Source organism: Amborella trichopoda, chromosome 8 (genome assembly GCF_054954075.1).
Source record: "Amborella trichopoda isolate Santa Cruz 75 chromosome 8, AtrichopodaSantaCruz75HAP2 v2.0, whole genome shotgun sequence".
NCBI lineage: Eukaryota > Viridiplantae > Streptophyta > Magnoliopsida > Amborellales > Amborellaceae > Amborella > Amborella trichopoda.
This window is the reverse complement of record NC_142343.1, coordinates 34,929,629-34,950,185: the sequence shown is the minus strand read 5'-3', so window position 1 is coordinate 34,950,185 and position 20,557 is coordinate 34,929,629. Positions and strand designations below refer to the sequence as shown.

General features: G+C 37.4%; 2 protein-coding genes across 6 annotated transcripts in view; both read right to left on the bottom strand.

The window, feature by feature from the left end:
• The window catches only part of LOC18423488 (influenza virus NS1A-binding protein), a 69,136-nt gene that overhangs the window by 2,756 nt on the left and 45,823 nt on the right, over positions 1-20,557 (bottom strand). For all 5 annotated transcript variants that reach the window (XM_011629257.3, XM_088874481.1, XM_088874482.1 and 2 more), the window contains 2 exons: positions 11,718-11,917; positions 1,753-1,829 (listed from right to left, as the gene is read on the bottom strand). In XM_011629257.3, the coding sequence (XP_011627559.2) occupies positions 1,753-1,829; positions 11,718-11,917 (277 nt within the window). The remainder of the gene's footprint in view (positions 1-1,752; positions 1,830-11,717; positions 11,918-20,557) is intronic.
• LOC148781050 (uncharacterized) lies at positions 17,139-18,316 on the bottom strand. Its single transcript, XM_088873734.1, has 3 exons — positions 17,832-18,316; positions 17,654-17,739; positions 17,139-17,534 (listed from the first exon to the last, which is right to left on the bottom strand). Exons 1-3 carry the CDS (start codon positions 18,187-18,189, stop codon positions 17,139-17,141), a joined length of 840 nt encoding a protein of 279 aa, XP_088729860.1. The 5' UTR covers positions 18,190-18,316.

The window sequence follows — 20,557 nt, the reverse complement described above, 5'->3', positions numbered from 1 at the left end:
AACTAAGATGGAGATGTTGAGATAGATGAGTGGCAAGACAAAAAAGGATAGAATCCGAAATGAATATGTCCGAGGGAACTTAGGGGTGACTCCAATATAGGATAAATTAAGGGAAAGTAGACTTAGGTGGGCTGGCCATATGCAGCGTAGACCTAGTACATCATCGGTTAGGAGGGGCGATTTGGTTCAAATGGAAGGCTCTAAAAGGGTAAGGAGAAGGCTCAAAAGAATATAGATCGAAGCAGCAAGAAGAGATATGATGACTTATCGTTTGACTAAGGGTATGACCATTGATAGAACATAATGGCAGAATATGATTTATATAATTGATCAAATAGTTAGGGTAAGGCTCGGATGATCACAATTATGGTGATATTATCATATTACAGTGGTTCTTGTAACAAAGAAAGTGCCCAAAGACAGGTTTGAGATTTTATTAAGGCACCATTTGATTTCTAGGCCAAATTGCAATTTGGGCCAATTTGAAATCTGCAACCTGCAATTCAACCTTAAGAGTGTTTGTCTTTCATATTTGAAATAATTCCCAATTGCAAGTGGATCCCAAAATTGGATTTTTTGCAAAACCACTCTAAATTGTTCTGCAAAATTTTCAAATCAGCTCTCTCTCTCAAAAAAAATCACCATTGTCAACGGTGTCACTATTCCACCAATCATATCCCCGGGTCACCATCAACACTACCACACCACCACTAGTACCACCACCACTGCTGCCTAGCCACCACCAACACAACCACCTTCTGATGCCAGCACCACCATTGTCGCTGTACAACCACCAACACCACTACCTAGCCACCACCCCAATTGCTTGACAACCACCACCACCATTGCTACCAAGGGACCATCATCACACACTACTACCACCACTGCTCCACCACCCCTAGTGCACTATCGCCACCATCACTTGCACCACAATCATACCATCACCACCATGACCACTATTGCAGCATACAATAACAAACTGCCATTCAAATGAATCATCAAACACCTTAGGCAGCAATAATAGACCGGATTGTCATTTGGCCAATCACAATTTGAAATGAAAAAAAAAACGATTTGACGAAATCTGAAATCTTGCTCTAAAGAAATTTCAAGGATTTTTAAATTTTGCAAGTAAGATATATTGTATCTTCTTAACATCTTAAGCTTTAGTTGGGAGGTTGGAGTTCCGGTCATGGGAGCTCCACAGACACAATGACATAATGACATGCTCAGTGATAATAATCTTTTCGACAATATGCCTTTATGGTATCCATTCTTAATCCTGCCAACTGGTTATGCGGAAGATCAATCTTAATGGTATCCATTGGAACTTCAAAGCATCTTCTCCAACATGTCAAGTATATATCCTCTAGGTTAAGACCCGTTTAAGACCCATGTCGCTCAATCTTCTAGGTAACTGAACATTTTAGCGCACAGTTTTCGAATTAAAGTCCAGGCTAAGTGAACTTAAAAATATAACAAAATGGCAATATATGGCATACACTTTTCAGCCATTAATTCCTCATTCAAATAATACAAGAAACAAGAGGTAAAAACAGCTTTGCAATCACATATCACTAATCCACAAGAAAAGTAATGAACATGAAAGACAAAAATAGTAACAGCGACCTTTGACAACATAGTATGTCCTTCATCATCAAATAAGATAATAAAACAAAAGACCGATCAATAAATCACAACGAAAAGAGAATGAAAGAAAGAAAATAAGAACATGGGCAAACAAAAGCTTACTTTAAGTATTCATTCCCATTAAATCCACCAACAGCATAGAGAGAGCCATTCAAGACTGCAGCTGCTGTTGCAAATCGCTACAAAAAGTAAAGGAAAAACAGTCATCATGATCAACATTTAATATTTGTCATTATTTACAAAGTAATTTTAAAATAATAATGATGACAGATATCAATCATTACTTACAGATGAAAGCAAAGAGGTGCAATATGCAAAATCATACTAGCAGAAAACAAGTAAGAGAACTTAATCTTATTTGTAGGAAATTTTGGCAACACTATGTTGGGTTTCTGTGGGCATTAAAGGCCTTATGAGAGCTTGTAACTAATATCCTGATATAATGAAACATAAACTTAGTGGAAGTGTCGTCCTTTGTGGACCATGATAGGCAAATGTTATTTGCCGATACTCAGACTTGGCTTGACGAGCTAGGCCAGTCGAGTTGAAAAACCCAAGTTACTTGGGCATGGAATTAAACCGATGAGGGTTTGATGGGTCATATTTTGATGAGGTCGGAGTTGCCCGAATGTGTGAGTCAAGGGATTGTGTGACCCTTGTGTGTGATGGTTGGACTTTAGAGATGAGGGTCAAAGCCACATCACTGAACTATCACACAACATGTACATATGAAAGCAGTATCGGAAAAGTGAACCACTTTTCGCGGTGAAACATGTACATGTGCGAGATATTACGCCTATGCACTATAGAGCTGTGGTTGCATGAGGTCTAGGTGACCTTGGATTCGATTTTAGGGGAGAACCTGTAGTCCATAGACTGAGATTGTATCCCTTATTGGCTGACTTTGGTGGCCTAATCATAAACCCCGACGGTGGTTAGTGGGTCATGGGAACCATTGGGTCAGTTTGAGAAAGCAAGTGTGGATTATAGTCCATAATAGAAGATGGAGTGCTTCAGCAATATTATAATTCCTAGACCTTGTCGGATCAAATTCCCATCAAAATTATCTGGTTTTAACTATTTTGATATTAAATGATTTTAGATTGATTATTTGAATTTTTATGAGTCTCTGGATATTTTATTTTTTCAAAATGAATTTATAAATTAAAAGAGATTCAATTTCAGTATTTAAATATTCAGAGAGAAAATTTCTTTATTTACAATATTATAAAAATCATTTTAATAATTTTATAATTTATAAATATTTGAGAAGGCCCACATAGGGGCCCCATGGATGGCACACCCCACTTAGTGGGGGTGCTTTCTTATTTTCTAGCCTTGTGAATCAAGGCAATCAATCAAGTTGAATATTTACAGAAAGTGTTTTGCAGAGATTTTTATTGAAAAAAGACTAGAAGGTCTTGAATTTAAAGAGATTCGATTTCAAATAAAAAAGTATGTGTAAGAAGATTATAGAAAATAATATTTTATTATTTAATGGGATTAGGTTTAAGAAGTTGGAGGATAAGGTTCTAGCACTTTCCTTTGAATCATGAGGGCTGATCTAAAGATTGGATTGCTCAGATCTCTCACTCCTCAGGTCTCCTATGATCAATGGTCTGGACCCAGTGTTTCAAAAAGCGGACTGCCCCACGCCTGAGCGGCCGCCTAAGCGATCTAGGAGGCTTGGGCGCATCGCCCAGGCGTAGGCGGCAAAATTAGGCAGGTATCCTCAGGCGCCCTCCTAAGCGCCCGGGAACCCGCTTAGGCGCCCGCTTGAACCCGCCTAGGCGCTCGCCTAGGGCTTGCGCCCCGCCCAAGGGCAGAAATGCTGCTTGTTGAGGCCATTTTTGGATCATTTTGGGTCATTTTTTTTAAATATTAAAGGTGCAAAATTGTGGGTTTTAGGTTTCAAATGAACCTAAAACCCATTAGAGGCTATTTTAGAGAGAGAAAAACCAAAAAAAAAAAATTTACTGGGCCACCCAGGTTCTGGGCGCCCGCTTAGGCGCTGGACGGCCTGGACCCCCCTTGACTGCCTAACCGTAAGGAAACCCTAATCCCTGGAAACTCGATAAATAGGGGCCCTCTCTCCCATAAATCTCTACACCTCTTATCTCTAAGATCTCTCTCTCCCTTAGAAAGATATTTCTTAAGTTAGAAATAAGGGCACGCCCCAAGCTAAGAGAAAAGAGGGGGCACGCCCCACACATACAAGGTATATGTGATGTTCCATGTTGCTCTCATATTGATTAAGGTTGTAGTCAAAGCATTCCCATCCTTCAAAGATTTGAGATAGACTAATGATCCCGTGCGCTATTGGAGGAAGAGACCAGGTGTGGGGTCTGCTAAGCCTAGTTGAGGTAATCTCAAGTATCTGCCTTTCATGCTTTATAGTGATTTCTTATTCCTATGAGTATTATGTGCTTCATGATCCCAAGATTTAAGTTTATGCAATTTTATTTGTGTAATAAAAGAATTGATAAAATGGCAGTGAGTGAGAGTCCTCGGGATTCTTTGTGTTTTTATTGTTTCTCATTATGTATTTGGACATCCGTATGTAATCTGAGTGATGAAAATGAAAAGATAAAAAAAATTTAATCAGTATAAACTTCCCCGGTTACATAGTCCAACTTTCACACCAGCCACTTAATAAATAAAGCATCCACATGGTAGTGGAATCATTAAAAATTAGTACATTGAACTGTCAATACTTCCAATAACGGCGTAAATGCCATAAAAATAAACTGATAATTTTCTTGAGAATGTTAACCTTTAATAAGTAGATCAAAGGGCAACGTTTCAAAAAGCAGACTGCCCAGTACCTGGGCAGCCACCTAGGCGATAATGGGCCTGGGCAAATCGCCTAGGCCTTGGTGCCAAAAATAGGCGGAAAACCCTGGGTGCCTGTCTAGGCGGCTGGCCGCCCAGCGCCCATACCTAAGCGGCCGCCCAAGGATTGCGCCTCGCCAAGAGGCGGAAAATAGTTTCGGTAGGGGCATTTTTTGTCTTTTTTTTATACGAAAGGGACAAATTTCTTGTTTTTAGGTTTATGAGAGAAAAACCCCAAAACACATAATACTCATGGTAAAAATGGTGTTTTGGGTATGGTAAAAATAAAAAAGAGATGAGAAATTTGCTTCCATAGCAGAGATTAGGTCTAGGGTTCGGGTCAGTTATGATGATGATGATAGTGATGAGGATGGGAAGGGATGTCAAGAGGTAGAACAATCCATTATTAGGGGAAAGGGAAAGAGAATTGTAATTGCTTCTAGTTCTGGGAGTAAAAAGCCTCAGTTTAGAGGCCCTATGAATAGTTTTTTACCCCGGCCCGACCCTGAGGTTGCAGGAGAGAAAACAAAGAAGCAAACCACAATTGAAAATAGATGAAGGAAGAGGGAAATAGAGCTGCTTTTTTTATTGCTATATGGTTTTAGGAGGCGAGCATTCCTTTCGATACCGCATGCCTAAGCAGCTTCTATGCCTTGGTAGAGGCAATTGGCCAATTTGGGCCTGAGATGAAACCCCCAACCCCATATGAGCTTTCGAGCCTCTTATGGAAAAAAGCGGTGAGTGTCACGAAGGATGTTGTGGAAGTTAAGAAAGATGCTTGGGCTCAGTATGGAGTTTCTATTATGACTGATGCTTGGAGTGATAGGAAGAGAAGAAGTCAGATGAATTTGCTTGTGAATTGTCCTTTAGGGACTATTTTTTTTAGGTCTATTGATGCATCTGATTATACCCATGATGCCCATTACATATTTCAAGTTATAGAGAAGGGAATCAAGGAGGTTGGGGATCATTTGTTGTACATGTTGTCATAAAAATTACTACTACTAATGTTGCTGCTACTAATTTGTTGCGCATAGCTTATCCTAGAATCTATTGGACACCATGTGCAACACATTGTATAGACCTCATGCTTGAAGTTTTTGGCAGTTTAAGCGAGATATCAAGTGCAGTGAAGAAGGCAAAGTCAATTACAAATTTCATTTATAGCTACCATCTCACCCTTAGCATGACACGTAGATTTACATAGAAGAAAGAGATTGTGAGGCCTGGGGTCACAAGATTTGCGCCCTGGTACTTATACCTAGATAACATACATTAGAGGAGAGTGCAGTTGATGCATATGTTTACCTTGAATGACTAGAGAGCATGCAAGTGGTCCAAAGATCAGGTTGGGAAGAAGGTGAGAGATATTATCCTTTCTAAGGCTTTTTAGCGAGGGGTGAAGGGCGCACTTAAGGTAGTTTTTCCTCTTGTCAAAGTCCTTTGCAGGGTTGATAGTGATAAGGCTTCTATGGGCTACATATATGAGCCTATGGAGACATACAAAAGAGAAATAGCCCAAAATTTTGATGATGATGAGAACCGCTACAAGCCTGTTTAGGAAATTATTGATGAGAAGTGGGATAGACAGCTACATCAGCCATTGCATTCAACAGTTTTATTATTTGAACCCAACTTTTTTTTTATGTTGACAAGGATATGCACACAAATGACACAATTATGACTGGATTTAATAAGTGTGTAGATATGTTAGTCCCTAATTCTAATATCCAAGATATTATATGTGCTGATGCGTTAATAAATTACAAGTGCTCATTAAAGTCTTTTGGGAGTCCAATGGCGATGAGGCAAAGGACCAAAATTGATCCAGGTAATAATAGTATTATTAAGTTCATCAAGTTCAAGTAATCAAGGTTCATTTTTATAATTCTATTATTTATGTATGATGTTATTCTATATCTTTGCAGCCAATTGGTGGAGCCAACGTGGGTGTAGTTCTCCAAATTTACAAAAGTTGACCATTCGGATCTTAAACCTAACCACTTCTTCATCCGGTTGTGAGTGCAATTGGAGTACTTTTGAAAGTTAAGGCCGTAAGGGTAATTTCCATAATTGTATTAATAATACATAAACCACAAATTTTAATTATTTTCATTTGATTTTATTAGATTCATACAAAGAAAAGAAACATGCTTGAATCAAAGAGGCTCAATGACCTAGTCTATGTCAAGTATAATCGATTCTTGAAGGTAAGGTTTGCTAAGAGAGATCCAATCAAATCAAAAAATATGAACAATGCTATGGTGTAGTTAATTGATGATGATGAGGTCGAGGGGCATGAAGGATTGACATGGAACATGGTCATGGATGCTTCAAGGACATCAGTCGACCCTCCTAAGGCCACTAGATCTTCTACACAGAGGACGAGGGTGGAGGAAGAGGAAGAAGAACAGGCAGATTCAAAAGAGACAGAGGAGGACGACTAATATGTCGAGGAGGTGACGACTCCGATGAATATGATACAAATGCAGCAGACACTATTTTTTCTGATGATGAATAATGATTAAACTTTGAACATTGATCGAAGATTCTTTTGAGTCTTCAAGTATTACTTTCATTTTTGTTTTCTTCCTCTTGTTTGTGTATTGTGGATAGTGGATTTGTAGTTCCACTGGTTTGGTACTTGGTAACTTTGGTTTGGTAATTTGGTTGGTAAATTTTAAGTTTTAATTGGATATGGACCGACTTATGGTTATGCTTATGGAGTGTGTGCTAATGTATAGTATACTTTATATTTTGATGTGCCCTAAAAACCTAATTCTTATATTTTATACAATATATATACTGTTAGAGACTGTAGAATCCTTTTGGATTCAACTGCCTGGACCCCCCAATCCACCTAGCACGTTTTGAAACACTGTAAAGGAGTACAGAGAGGGGTAAAGAAAGCCTATCCACGGTACGGATAGCTCAAAGTACAAGAAGCCCTTCTGAAAAAGGGGGAATGAGAGGACAATATCAAAAGGCCTTCTTTTTAAAGGTTACAATGAAAGAAGGAAACCAACAAAAAGAAACCAATCCCAAAAAGTGGATCATACAATCTGTCAATGGCCATTGCTTCCTTGGCCAAAGCATCCGCTACCTGGTTGGACTCCCTCTAAGTATGCCTCCATAAGACACGTGCATCCCTACAATGGTGGTAAATCTCATAAAAAATATGAGCTAGAACCCAAGGGGATGGAGGAATTTGTAGCCCAAGCAATGACGTGCTTGGAATCTCCCTTTATAATAGCAGACTCTATAGAATTTGTAGCCCAAGCAATGACGTGCTTGGAATCTCCCTCTATAATAACAGACTCTATCCTGTGAAGATGTGAGCCTAAGACCCTCGAGAAGAGCTGTGACAACCACCTCCATGGAATCAGTGTGACCAATGTTGAAAGAAATGGAAGCAACAGTTGATCCCAAGTGGTCCCTAAGAATAGCACCGACATTGGCTGGCCCTAGGTTCCCTAAGGAGCAACCGTCGAAGTTAAGCTTAAATTGGCCCTGGATATGTGGTCTCCAATTGGACGCCTGAGGTAGACATTTTCTACAATGTTGCAAGGTAACAGTCCAGTCCTGGCAAAAGGCTGAAGAAGGGACCCCATTAAAGCTTTTGTGATTGGTTGCCCAAAATACAACCGAAGATTTAAGCTTAACAAAAATATTGTGCCAATAGGAGCACTCCCCTTAAAACATCCTATTGTTACGCTCAATCCAAATACTCCAAATAGTTGCTCCCACAGCGGATTTCCATAACTGAATACCTGCTTAGGCCAAGGGAAAGGTTGTAAGGCATCAGGGATCAAAGGAATAGTGGTAGGTAACACCCATTGTACTTTGAGGAGGCTAAGAAGCTTTCCCCAAATACTGAAAGTAAACGGGCAGTGCAAGACAATGTGGTCATTTATCTCCTCATCAGCGAGACAAAGGACACAACGATTAGGTAGGGGGATCCCTCTTTCTTGAAGTTGGTCGACTGTGATTGCCCTATGGGAAAAAGTAATCCACATGAAGACCTGAATTCATAGTGGGGCAAAAGAGGACCAAGGGTGTAGGGGATACATGGGAGGTTGGATAAGTTTTTGGTAGAATGAGGACACCGTGAAGGCCCCAGAGGAACTTGGGGTCCATATAATTCGATCTTGTCCCTGATTGGCTATAAAGTAGACCTGAAGGGTAGCCGTCAGATCCGACAAATGAGAAATCTCGGAGTCATTCAGTGCACACCTAAAAACTGAATTCCTTGATCTGGAGGAGCCAGCCTAAGTCCTTTCATCTTCAACAGCAGCCCCTTGAGCACAGGAGAGCGAGTAAAGGTCCGGGTATGTGTCCCTGAGCGAAGATTCACCCAGACTAAGGGCGTGCCAAAAGAGGACCTGACTGCCCTCTTTTGGGTGGAATCAAATACCTCTTGTAAATGGCTGGAATGAGGAACAAATTGATCTCCAAATCCCAGACGATCTGTTAGTGGTACTGCAATCGGGTAACCAAGGGGATGAGGGGATGCGATATTTATGCCAAAGAATATCGATCCACAACTGATCTTTTTTGGTCAGGAGGTGCCACCACCACTTCCCTAGAAGGGCCACGTTATGTTGCCTCAAGTTCCTAATCCCCAGTCCCCCCAACCTCTTAGGTAGGCAAAGTGCATCCCACATAATGAGGTGGAATTTGCGGTTCGCAGCGTCTCCAGACCAAAAGAACCTTTAGATCAACTGCTTGATCCGAGTGTTTACCGCCATAGGCATATGGAATAATGACATTTGGTAAACGGGGATGTTTGCTATAGTAGCCTTAATTAAAGTCAGCCTTCCTGCAGGGGAAAGGAAGCGGCCCTTCCAACCTGCAAGTTTACGATCCACCTTGTCTAAAATGTGAGACCATAAAACTCTTTTTGGGTTTACCCACACACAAAGGTAGACGAAGATAGTTTGATGGAAGCTTTTCCACCTCATATCCCCAGCTATCCGCATATTCTCTCAAAGTGGAAAAATCCACCGCTATCCCCATCATCTTAGATTTCTTGAAATTGACTTTAAGTCCAATTGCAAATTCAAAGCATCTGAGGGACAAGAAGAGGTTGCTGATTTCATCAGGATGGGCATTGCAAAAGGCCAAGGTATTGTCGGCATTTTGGAGATGTGTAACAATTGGACCGCGGTTCCTGCAAGAGAACCCATTCATCAAACCAGCAGCAAACATTCTGGAAATGGATTGGCTGAAGACTTCAGCAGAAATGGTGAAGAGAAAAGGAGAGAGGGAATCTCCTTGTCTTAATCCCCTAGAGGAGGGGAAGAATCCTTTAGGTGATCCATTGATGAGGATTAAGAAAAATAAGAAAAAAAAGTTGCGAGTAACAAGCTTTCATCCAAGACCTCCATCGATTTCCAAAGCCATCCTACTTTGCGTTTCTTCCAAGATTGCCCAGTCTACATGATCATATGCCTTTTCCCAATCTAATTTGACAATAAGGCCAGGAGATTTGGCAAGGTGTCCACAGTGGACACATTCGTGGGCCACAAGAGCACCATCGAGAATCTGTCGATCTTTGACAAAAGTACTCTGGGAAGGAGAAATAACCAAGGGAAGGACCTCCTTAAGGCAAGTGGCAAGAACCTTGGAGATAATTTTATAGGGAGAATTTACCAAACTAATCAGACGGAATAAAGAACTGATAATTCCATACCCCATATGAAAAATATTTTCTAAGTAGGATGATTGCAGCACTTCTCAGCATAGTCATGAAATAATTGCGTGCAGGCAAACAAATTAGGATAGAAAAGGTTATCTTAATTATCATTCATAAGATATCTGATCTTACAAAACATTCTACAATTGGAAACATAGAAGGAATAAATAAGAACAAACTGAACATAAAAGAGAAGTATCACACGCAAGCAAGCATGTGAGGGCACACATGGAATACATGCATACTGCCATGAGCTAATTTCTACAGCAATAGCTCATGGCCCAAAAACTACTAAAATAACCCAAATTTCATATATACACTCTCTTGAACCCAGTGAACAAGCTCAACAATAGCTAAAAAAGAAAATTTGAAATTGGATTTCTTAAGAGAGAAAATTTGGTGAACTCAAAATCTTCTAAATTCCGTTAATTTTAGAACTAGAAATTTGAGAAACCAAGATCGATTGTTCTTTAAAAAACCATATAACTGGTGATGATGAGGACATATACAAAGTTTGGGGTCTACAAATCTCCTAAGGCCTCGATCTAACACCATTTTTATCTTTCCTGAAATGGCTTATAGTCATTGTATTTTCTCTCCTAAAAACACCATTTCCTGGGGGTATTTTTGGTTTTTTTCATGAGCTTGTTTGCCAAAATGAATATGAGCAGTCTAAAAAATTTGCAGTCAAACAAATCCCTACAAAAAAGTTCTTTTAAGTTTTTTTGGGCCATGAGCTAATCTTGTAGCAAATAGCTCCTGTGAGTATGACACATGCATACATACGCATGCATTCACATGCACACACACACACACACACATACGTTGAGATGCCAACTCTAACTAATACAAAGTATGCTTTACCATGTACCAAATGTATGCAAAATCAGCATATATCAAAGGCTCAATATGTCTGTGTGTGTTGAGGTGATGCCAACTCTAATTAATGCAATGCTTACCATTAACCAAATGTATGCAAAATTGGTGTATGAAAGACTGACCAAACATTGCATATGCATTCACAAACTCTTCCTTCACACAAACTACAGTATGAATTTTGAGTCGCAACAGAGAATCAACATATGAAAAATTCACAGAACCACCCCCAAACAGATGACTGAAAAAGTAAATAACCGACTTTTTAGAAGTGCCACTAAAACAATCTTGTGAGAGTGCTTCTTTGAGTTCAACCCCTAGAATATCTCTAACCCACCCGCAATTTGGATTACCAAGGAAGTCTGTCCCATGTGTCTGGATGAACCAAGAAAACATGTCATTTCAGAAGTGGGATAAAAACTGGTAATTTCGGCTTTCATCTCACTCAACAAAATGGTGGAGTTTTCGATGTTCATCCAAAGGGACCACGTGAAGCACAAATATGGGGATGCCCACCAATGCAAATTTCAGTGTGGGATGTAAACGCGCCTTTTAAGCATCTTAATTGATAAGTAAAATAAATTTGTAGAGTTTGAGAGCACAATTCAATAAATTATTGAGGAAAGTCATTCAAAGTTTGTTCGAGGTCACCAGAAGTCTGTACCTTTTCAAGCATTGACCCAATAACGACCCACTTCCCAAGTATGGGGTCATAAATCTCAACATCAGAGAAACTTTGAACTCCATCACCCCCACCAACAGCAAAAATTTTGCTCTGTAAGGTAGCAGCTCCAAGGCTTCCTTTCTTATGTGTCATTGATGGGCATACACTCCATTCATCATTGCTTGGATTATAACTCTCAACTTCACAAAAAATCAAAATAGGTAATAAAGTTAAAGCATGAGAAATCAATACAAACAGCTAACTTATAAAGTAAATAGGTAATAAAGTTAAAGCTTGAGAAATCAATACAAATATCTAACTTATAAAGTAACTATATGTGCATGTCTGTGCATGTGCATGTATAGAAGCACGGGCTTTGGCTCCAGCTCACCAGGATCACGAGCCCAAGCTCTTCACAAAATCAGTTGTGTCATATGCCAAGTCTAATGTTTGACTTAGCGGATTTTGTGCAAAAATATAAAAAGTAACTCTGGGCTCGGGAGATTCACCCAATTTTTGGGGCTTCTCCCTAAAAATTGCCGTGGTCCCCATCCGGGCCGCCACAATATATACACACACACATATATACGTAAATATCTATTATTTTTCTATTATATATAAAGCGAGAGGACTCCTTTTATTATCGTGAAAAGTGTCCTCTTGAATTCCAAGATTGCCCAATTTATTCTTAGTTTATACCATATTGATTCTCTCCTTAAATCTCTCTATTAATTAATTTCTATTTCATTAGTTATCATTTATATATCTCTCTCCCTCATCATCCTATATTCACGCACATCCCATCTTGTCTTCTTAAATCTCTCTTCCTCTTTCCTAAAATCTCTCTCTATCACAAACTTATCTCTCTCTTTTCTCATCTCTCTATCCCTTCTCGCTCATCTTTCTTTTAACGTCTGTATCTCTTTATTAATTTTCCAACTCATGAAATATTATCTATTATTCTCTATACTCTCTCTTGATTAATGTCTATCTCATTAATTAATTATCTTTTGATGAGATAAATTAAAATGATATTCAAAAGATCTCATGATAAATATTAATAATATACCATCCGATATTTATAATACTAACAATATACTATCCTATAAATATAATACTAATATAATAAGAATTATCTTAGTCATCAGAAATTAAATTGATCATATATACATTATAACAATATATAAATAATTTATGTTGCAAATAATATTTGCCTTATCCTTTTTTTTGAGGAAATAATATTTTCCTTGTCTTAATCACCACATATTTATGATAAATAATGATATATGAATGAACATTATTTTACTAATGGATAAGTAATTACATTATTAGAATAATAATTTATATAATATAATTAACAAATCAACATCATCATCATAGCTTTTTCCTAATTAATTGGCGTCAGCTACACGAATCCTAGTCCACCATTATGCTCTATTAAATGCCATACTTTCACTGAGGTCATGAGTCCCCAAATATTTTCAATCTACTTCCAACCACGTACTTTTGGACCTATCCCTTGCCCTTTTCAGCCCTTCCACTTAAACTAATTTGTACCTCCTAACAAGTGTTGAACTTGGTCGGTGCCACATATGGCCAGCCCACCTAAGTGTACTCTTTCTCATCTCATCGCCACTTAGTGCCACACCTAAATTCTCCCGAATGGATTCATTTCGAATTCTATCTCTTTTTGTCTTGTCACTCATCCATCTCAACATCATCATCTCCACTACACACATTCTATGGATATATTGTTTTTTGTATGTCCAACATTCTGCCCTATAGAGCAATGCTAGTATCACAGACGTCTTATAGAACTTGTCCTTCAGCTTAATTGGTACGTGGCGATCACATAAAATTCCAGTTGCACATCTCTACTTCAACCACCCAGCTCTAATTCTGTGTGCGACATCTTCCTTAATCTCTCCATTTTACTGGATTATCGACCTAAGATATCGAAAGTCCGGTCTTTTTATACTTCTTGGCCATTAATCTTAACTACTTCATCGTCTCTACTCCTGTTATTACTAATTTTAAAGCCTTTGGACCCTAAATCATCCCTCCAAAGTTCTAACTTTGTGTTGACGTCGTTTTAGATCTCATCAATCAAAATTGTCACCTGCGAACAACATGCACCACGGTACCTCATCATGTAGGTGCTTAATTAAGTCATCCATAACTAAGATAAAGAGGTACGAGCTCAATGTTAACCCTTGATGTAGACCTATTTCCACTGAAAACTCACTCGTCTCTCTAGTAGGTGTTCATATACTAGTTAATGCTCCATCGTACATATCTCTCACCAAGTTGATGTAGAGTCTGGAGACTCCTTTCTTTTCGAACGCCCACCAAATCAAATCTCAAGGTACCCTATCATAAGCTTTCTCTAAATCAATAAAAACCAGGTGGAGGTCTTTTCCTTGCGCCCTAAACTTCCCAATCAATTGCCTAAGTAGGAAAATAACCTCAGTTGTTGACCTACATGGCATAAAACCAAATTGGTTTTTAGATACACTTGTTTCATGCCATAGTCGTTGCTCAATCACTCTCTCCCAAAGCTTCATAGTATGGTTCCTAAGCTTGATCCCTCGATATTTTGCACAATTCTGTATGTATCATTTATTCTTGTAAGTAGGTACCACAATAATTTTTCCTCCATTCGTCTAGCATTTTCTTTATTCTCAACACCTTGTTGAATTGCTTCGTTAGCCAGTCAATGCCAATCTCCCCCATGCACTTCTAAACCTCTATCGAGATACGATCGGGTCCTAAAGCCTTTCCTATCTTCATCTTTTACAAAGCTTCTTTCACTTACGACATCTTAATATTATGAATGTATCGATGACCTCTACCCTCATTTGTACCAACAGTTCCTTCTACCGCTATATTACTATTGTGTTCGTCATTTAATAATTTTTTAAAATAAACTCTCCAACTTTCGTTGACCTCGTCATCCTTCACCAAGACCCTTGGATCCTCACTCTTAATGCATTTAATATAGTTTAGATTCCTATATTTTTCTCTCTTATTTGCTAATTTGAAGACATCCTTTTCACCTTCTCTTGTTTCCAATTTATTGTATAGATTATTATATGCCTTAAGTTTAACTTTACTTACTATTTGTTTAGTGTTTTTCTTAGCATTTTTATATTCTTCTAAGTTTTGATCATTTCTATTATACTACCAAGTCTTCTAACATTATCGTTTGTCGTTAATGACCTTCTGAACCTCATCACTCCACCACCAAGTTTCCTTATAGGAGCTTCTTTTCCCTATAGCTTCTCCTAAAATTTCTTTTGCTACTTTCTTGATACAATCAGCCATCTCATTCTATATTACACTAACATCATGTTCAGAGTTCCATTTTCCTTTTTCGATTAATTTATCCCTAAATAAGTCTATCTTCTTATTTTTTAAATTCCACCACCTAGTTCTTGGACACCAATTACTTTCACCCCTTCTTTTCCATGTCTTTAAGCGAACGTCCAGAACTACGAGCCTAAGTTGAGTAGTCAAACTCTTGCCTGGGATAACCTTGCAGTCTTTACATGATGTTAGATCTACCTTCTTAACTAGGAAAATCTCTATCTGGCTTTTATGTGCTTCACTTTTATAGGTTATTAAATGTTCATCTCGCTTTTTAAAGTAAGTGTTTGTTATTGTTAGGTCGTAGGCCATAACAAAATCTAAGATAGTCTCACCCATCTCATTCTTTCCCCAAACACATACCCCCCATGTACCCCTTCATATCGTCTACCATCGTTCCCTATATGACCATTTAAGTCTCCTCCTAAAAAGGCTCTCTCTCCATTTGGTATGTCTTGGACTATTCCATCCATACCCTCCCAAAATTTTCTCTTAATTCTATCATCTAATCCTACTTGTGGCGCATAAACACTAATATATCAACTATCTCTTCCCCTAATACAAGTTTAATTAATAAGAGACTATCACTTATTCTTTTGATATTAACTACTTTATCTTTTAAATCTTTGTCTACTATTATGCCTACGCCATTTCTATTATTTAATAATCAATATTAAATAATCAATAATCAATAATAGATATTTCTACAATTAACAAACAATAATCAATATTAAATATAAAAATTATGAATAAACAATTCATTATAATAAACATTTTTGTACTATTGTTGAAATACATAATTATTAACAATAATAGAGAGTTATAATTATAGTATCCTATAATTCAGGCTTAATTTTAACCCTATAATTATATTATATTAAAATATCCTATTTGAGTCATGTAATATAATTGTCTATAGATTTTCACAAAAAAATGCAATTTTTTAGGTGTCCAATCCAAGTACTTACCTTTTCTCAAAGTCTTATGCAAATTTAAGAAAATATTGTTCTAAGTAAATAATAAATTTATTAACTAAATGATGAGTAAATAATATATTATTAATTCAAGTAAATAATATAAGTAAATATTTAATACTTAAAATATATGTTCTAGAAAAATATAATTCCTCCTCTTTCAGTCTTTTTGTAAATAATATAATTTAAATAAAAATTAGTGAATAAGTTCATTCTTACAAACAAAAAATTCTTATCTAAAAATAAAAACATTTTTTGAAAAATAATATAATGCATTCAAATCCTTTCTATCAAGTTTTTATGCAGATAATATAATTGAATTTGAAATTTTAATTATAAACTATTACAATACCCTATTTGAGTCATGTAATATAATTATTATAGTTATATAATAATTTTTTTTTGGTAAATATCGTTATATAATGTTATTATCTAAAAAATAATATATTGCATACAAACCCTTTATAAATGGTTTTTCTACAGCTAATGTCATTGAAATTTTATAGTAATAGCAAATATATTCTTTGCTATTATAAAAAATAACACAATGTAAATGATATCTTTTCTCCTTGGTTTGCATTTTCTATTTTTTCCTTTTTTTTCAATACACTCATAATGTCATATGTATTTGATTTGTTAGATTTTATTTTCAAAAATTATTCTATTACATGATAACTTTGAAGTTTTTGTACAATTACTTTGTCCTTAACCTTAGTTAATTGAAGCAATTATTCTATTTCGCAGTGTTTCAACAAGTGCTAGGCGGGTCCTAGGCAGCCTGGGACCTGGGCAGCTCAGTTGAATCCAAATAAGGATTTTACAGTTATGTCGGTATCAAATATATGTATTGCAATACATAATTCAAATTATACTACATATTAGCATTTAACACACACTCCATAAGCATAACCATAATCCATAAGTCGGTTCATACTCCATATCCAATTAAAACTTAAAATTTTCCAACCAACCAAATTATCAAACCAAGTTATCAAATAGTATCACACCAGTACTGCAGTACACCACCATGAGGAAGAAAACAAAATTGAATTATGAAACTATGAAAGTAATACTTGAAGACTCAAGAATCTTCAATAGTTACATTGGCATCATATTGATCGGAGTCGTCATCCTCTTCGACATATTGGTCATCCCCGTCCTCCTCCGTCTCTTTTGAATCAGCCTCTTCTTCCTCCTCTTCCTCCATCCTTGTTCTCTGTGCAGAAGATCTAGTGGCCCTAGGAGGGTCAGCTAATGTCCCTGAAGCATCCATGACTATATCACATGTCAATCCTTCATGCCCCTTGACCTCATCATCATCAACTAACCACTCCATAGCATGGTCCATATTTTTTGATCTGATGGGGTCTCTCTTATCTCTCTTAGCAAAAGTGTCTTTCAATAATCGATTGTACTTGACATAGGCTAGGTCATTGAGCCTCTTTGATTCAAGCCTATTCCTTTTCTTTGTATGAATCTAACAAAATCAAATGAAACTAATTAAAATCTAATATCTATGGTTCATGTATTATTTATAAAATTAAACAAATTGCCCTTACGGCTCCACCCCTTCAAAAGTACCCCAATTGCACTCACAACTGATGAAGTGGTTAGGTTTAATATCCGAATGGCCAACTTTTGTAAATTTGGAAAACTACACCCATGTTGGCTCCACCAATGCGCTGCAAAGATATATAAAAAAATCATCAATAAATAATAGAATTACTTGATTACTTGAACTTGATGAAGATGAACTTAAGAATATTATTAATACCTGGATTAATTTTGGTCCTTTGCCTCATCGTCATTGGACTCCCAAAAGACTTTAATGAGCACTTATAATTTATCAGCTCATCAGCGCATATAATATCCTGCACATCAGGATCAGGGACTAGCACCTCTTTACACTCATTAAATCCATTCATAATTGTGTCATTTGTTTGTATATCCTTGTCAATATAAAAAAAAGTTGGGTTCAAATAATAACCAGCTGCATGCAATGGCCGATGTAGCTGTCTATCCCACTTCTCATCAATAATCTCCCAAACAGGCTTGTAGTGGGTTTCTTCATCATTGAAATTTTGGATTGTCTCTGTTTTACATTTCTCCATAGCATCATATATATAGCTCATAGAAGGCTTGTCACTATCAACTATGCAAAAGACTTTGATAAGAGGAAAAAGTATCTTAAGAGCGCCCTTTTCCCCCTCGCCAAAAAGCCTTAGAAAGGATAATATCTCTTACCTTCTTCCTAACCTAATCCTTAGACCACTTGCACGCTCTCCAGTCATCCGAGGTCAACATTTGCCTCAACTGCATTCTCCTTGAATGTATGCTATCTATGCATAAGTACCAGGTCGCAAATCTCTTGACCCTAAGCCTCACAATCTCTTTCTTCTTTGTAAAGGTACTCATCATGCTGAGCGTGAAATGGTGGCTATAAATGAAATTTGTAACTAACTTGGCCTTTTTCACTGCACTTGATATCTCGGTTAAACCACCAAGCCTCAAACGTGAGGTCTATACAATGTGCTGCACATGGTGTCCAAAAGATTCTAGGATAAGCTATGCACAACAAATTAGATGCAACAATATTAGGAGCAGCATTGTCTGTGACAACCTGTACAACAATGCTCCCCAACCTCCTTGATTCCCCTCTCTATCACTTGAAAAATGTAATGGGCATCATGGATATGATCAGAGGCATCAATAGACCTCAAAAAAACAGTCTCTGCAAGACTATTCACAACCAAATTCATCCAACTTCTTCTCGTCCTATCACTCCAAGCATCAGTCATAATAGAAACTCCATACTGAGGCCATGCATCTTTCTTAACTTCTACAACATCCTTCATGACACTCACCACTTTTTCCATAAGAGGCTAGAAAGCTCATATGGGTTTGGGGGTTTCATCCCAGGCGTAAATTGGCCAATTGCCTCTACAGCAGCATATAAGTTGCTTAAGCGAACGGTATTGAAAGGAATGCCTGCCTCATAAAACCATGTAGCAAGATATTACGCAGCTCTATCTCTCCCTTCCTTCTTGATTCTATTTTAAATGGGGGTTTGCTTTTTTGTTTTCTCTCCTGCAACCTTAGGGTTAGGCCGAGGAAAAAACCTAAACTATCCATAGGGCCTCTAACCCAAAGCTTCTTAGTTCCAAAACCAGAAGCAATTACAACTCCCTTCCCCTTTCCCCTAATAATGGATTGCTCAACCTCTTGACATCCCTCCCCAATCCTTTCCTCATCACTAACATCATCATCTAAATTGACTTGAACCCCAAACCTAATATCTGCTATAGAGGCAAATCTCTCATCTTTTTTCATTTTCACCATGTTCAAAGAATTGTTTATTTCCTCTTTAACAACATCAGGAGTCTTTTAACATAGGGCAACATCCCTCCTGATATCGACAAGATATTTCTTGAACCGGTTTATGCCCCATTTTGCATCCTTTTCACAAAAATTGCATCTTATGCAATTTTTATCTTTAGGATCTGGGTTATAGCCATATTTCCAATTGGGATCACCACTCCTATTAGATCCCGAAGAAGACATCTAAAAAATAATGCAAATTACTAAAGCAATAAAAAAAAATCACTTACTTTGAGTTTGATTGCTAAATCTTCAAACTTCCAACTCAAAGATGCTTTTAAATACTCAAAATCTTCTAAAAACCCCTAATAAGTTTGCAAAATATCAAACAGTAAATCTAATATCAATGGGTGATATTTTGATCAATTTTTTTTAACTTTGAGAAACCCTTCGATCCAAAAACAATCACCAAAAACTAGTTTTTTGGGGGTTTTCTCTCTCTAAAATTCGCTCCAACAAGTTTTAGGTTTCAAATGAACCTAAAAACCTAATTTTTTACCCCTAAAAACAAAAGAAAAAATAACAAAAATTGCCCCTACTGAAAGTTATTTCCGCCCCTGGGCGGCCACCCAAGCCTTGGTGTTGAGCGCCCGCCTAAGCGTGGTTCCGTACCGCCTAGGCGACCGCCCAAGGATCGACCATCCAGATTAGCCGCCTAGGCCTGGGTGATGCGCCCAGGCCTTTCGAACCACCTAAGCACTGAGCGGTTCGCTTTTTTAATCACTGCTATTTCGATCACCCACTAGACGTGATAATAATTTCAATGATTAATGTGACTGTGTGCTCATGAGAGTTAGCATTGAAGATATTAACGCTTATCTGTAATTAGTGTATATGAAATAATATAAATAATAGATATGATACAATGCTAATAATGATGTTTATAACCATTTATAACCATCTATATAATAATAATGGATAATATAGTAATAAAATAATAATTTACAACCTTTATTGTGTTCCCATCTAATTGTTGTGTTCACTTATCACAAACTTAAAATATATATTAAACTTTCCTACTAAACAGTGTTTTAAAATGCGACCGCATCGCCGTATAGGTGGCCATATAATGCGGGATGCACTGGCAACCACATCGCATGAGCCCACATATGCTCTTTGGAG

Coding starts and splice junctions, on each gene's coding strand:
- LOC148781050 (XM_088873734.1), bottom strand. CDS start 18,189: ATGAGCTATATATATGATGCTATGGAGAAATGTAAAACAGAGACAATC. Junction 17,740..17,831: donor AAGGACCAAAATTAATCCAG/GTATTAATAATA, acceptor ATATCTTTGCAG/CGCATTGGTGGAGCCAACAT. Junction 17,535..17,653: donor ACCTAACCACTTCATCAGTT/GTGAGTGCAATT, acceptor TGATTTTGTTAG/ATTCATACAAAGAAAAGGAA.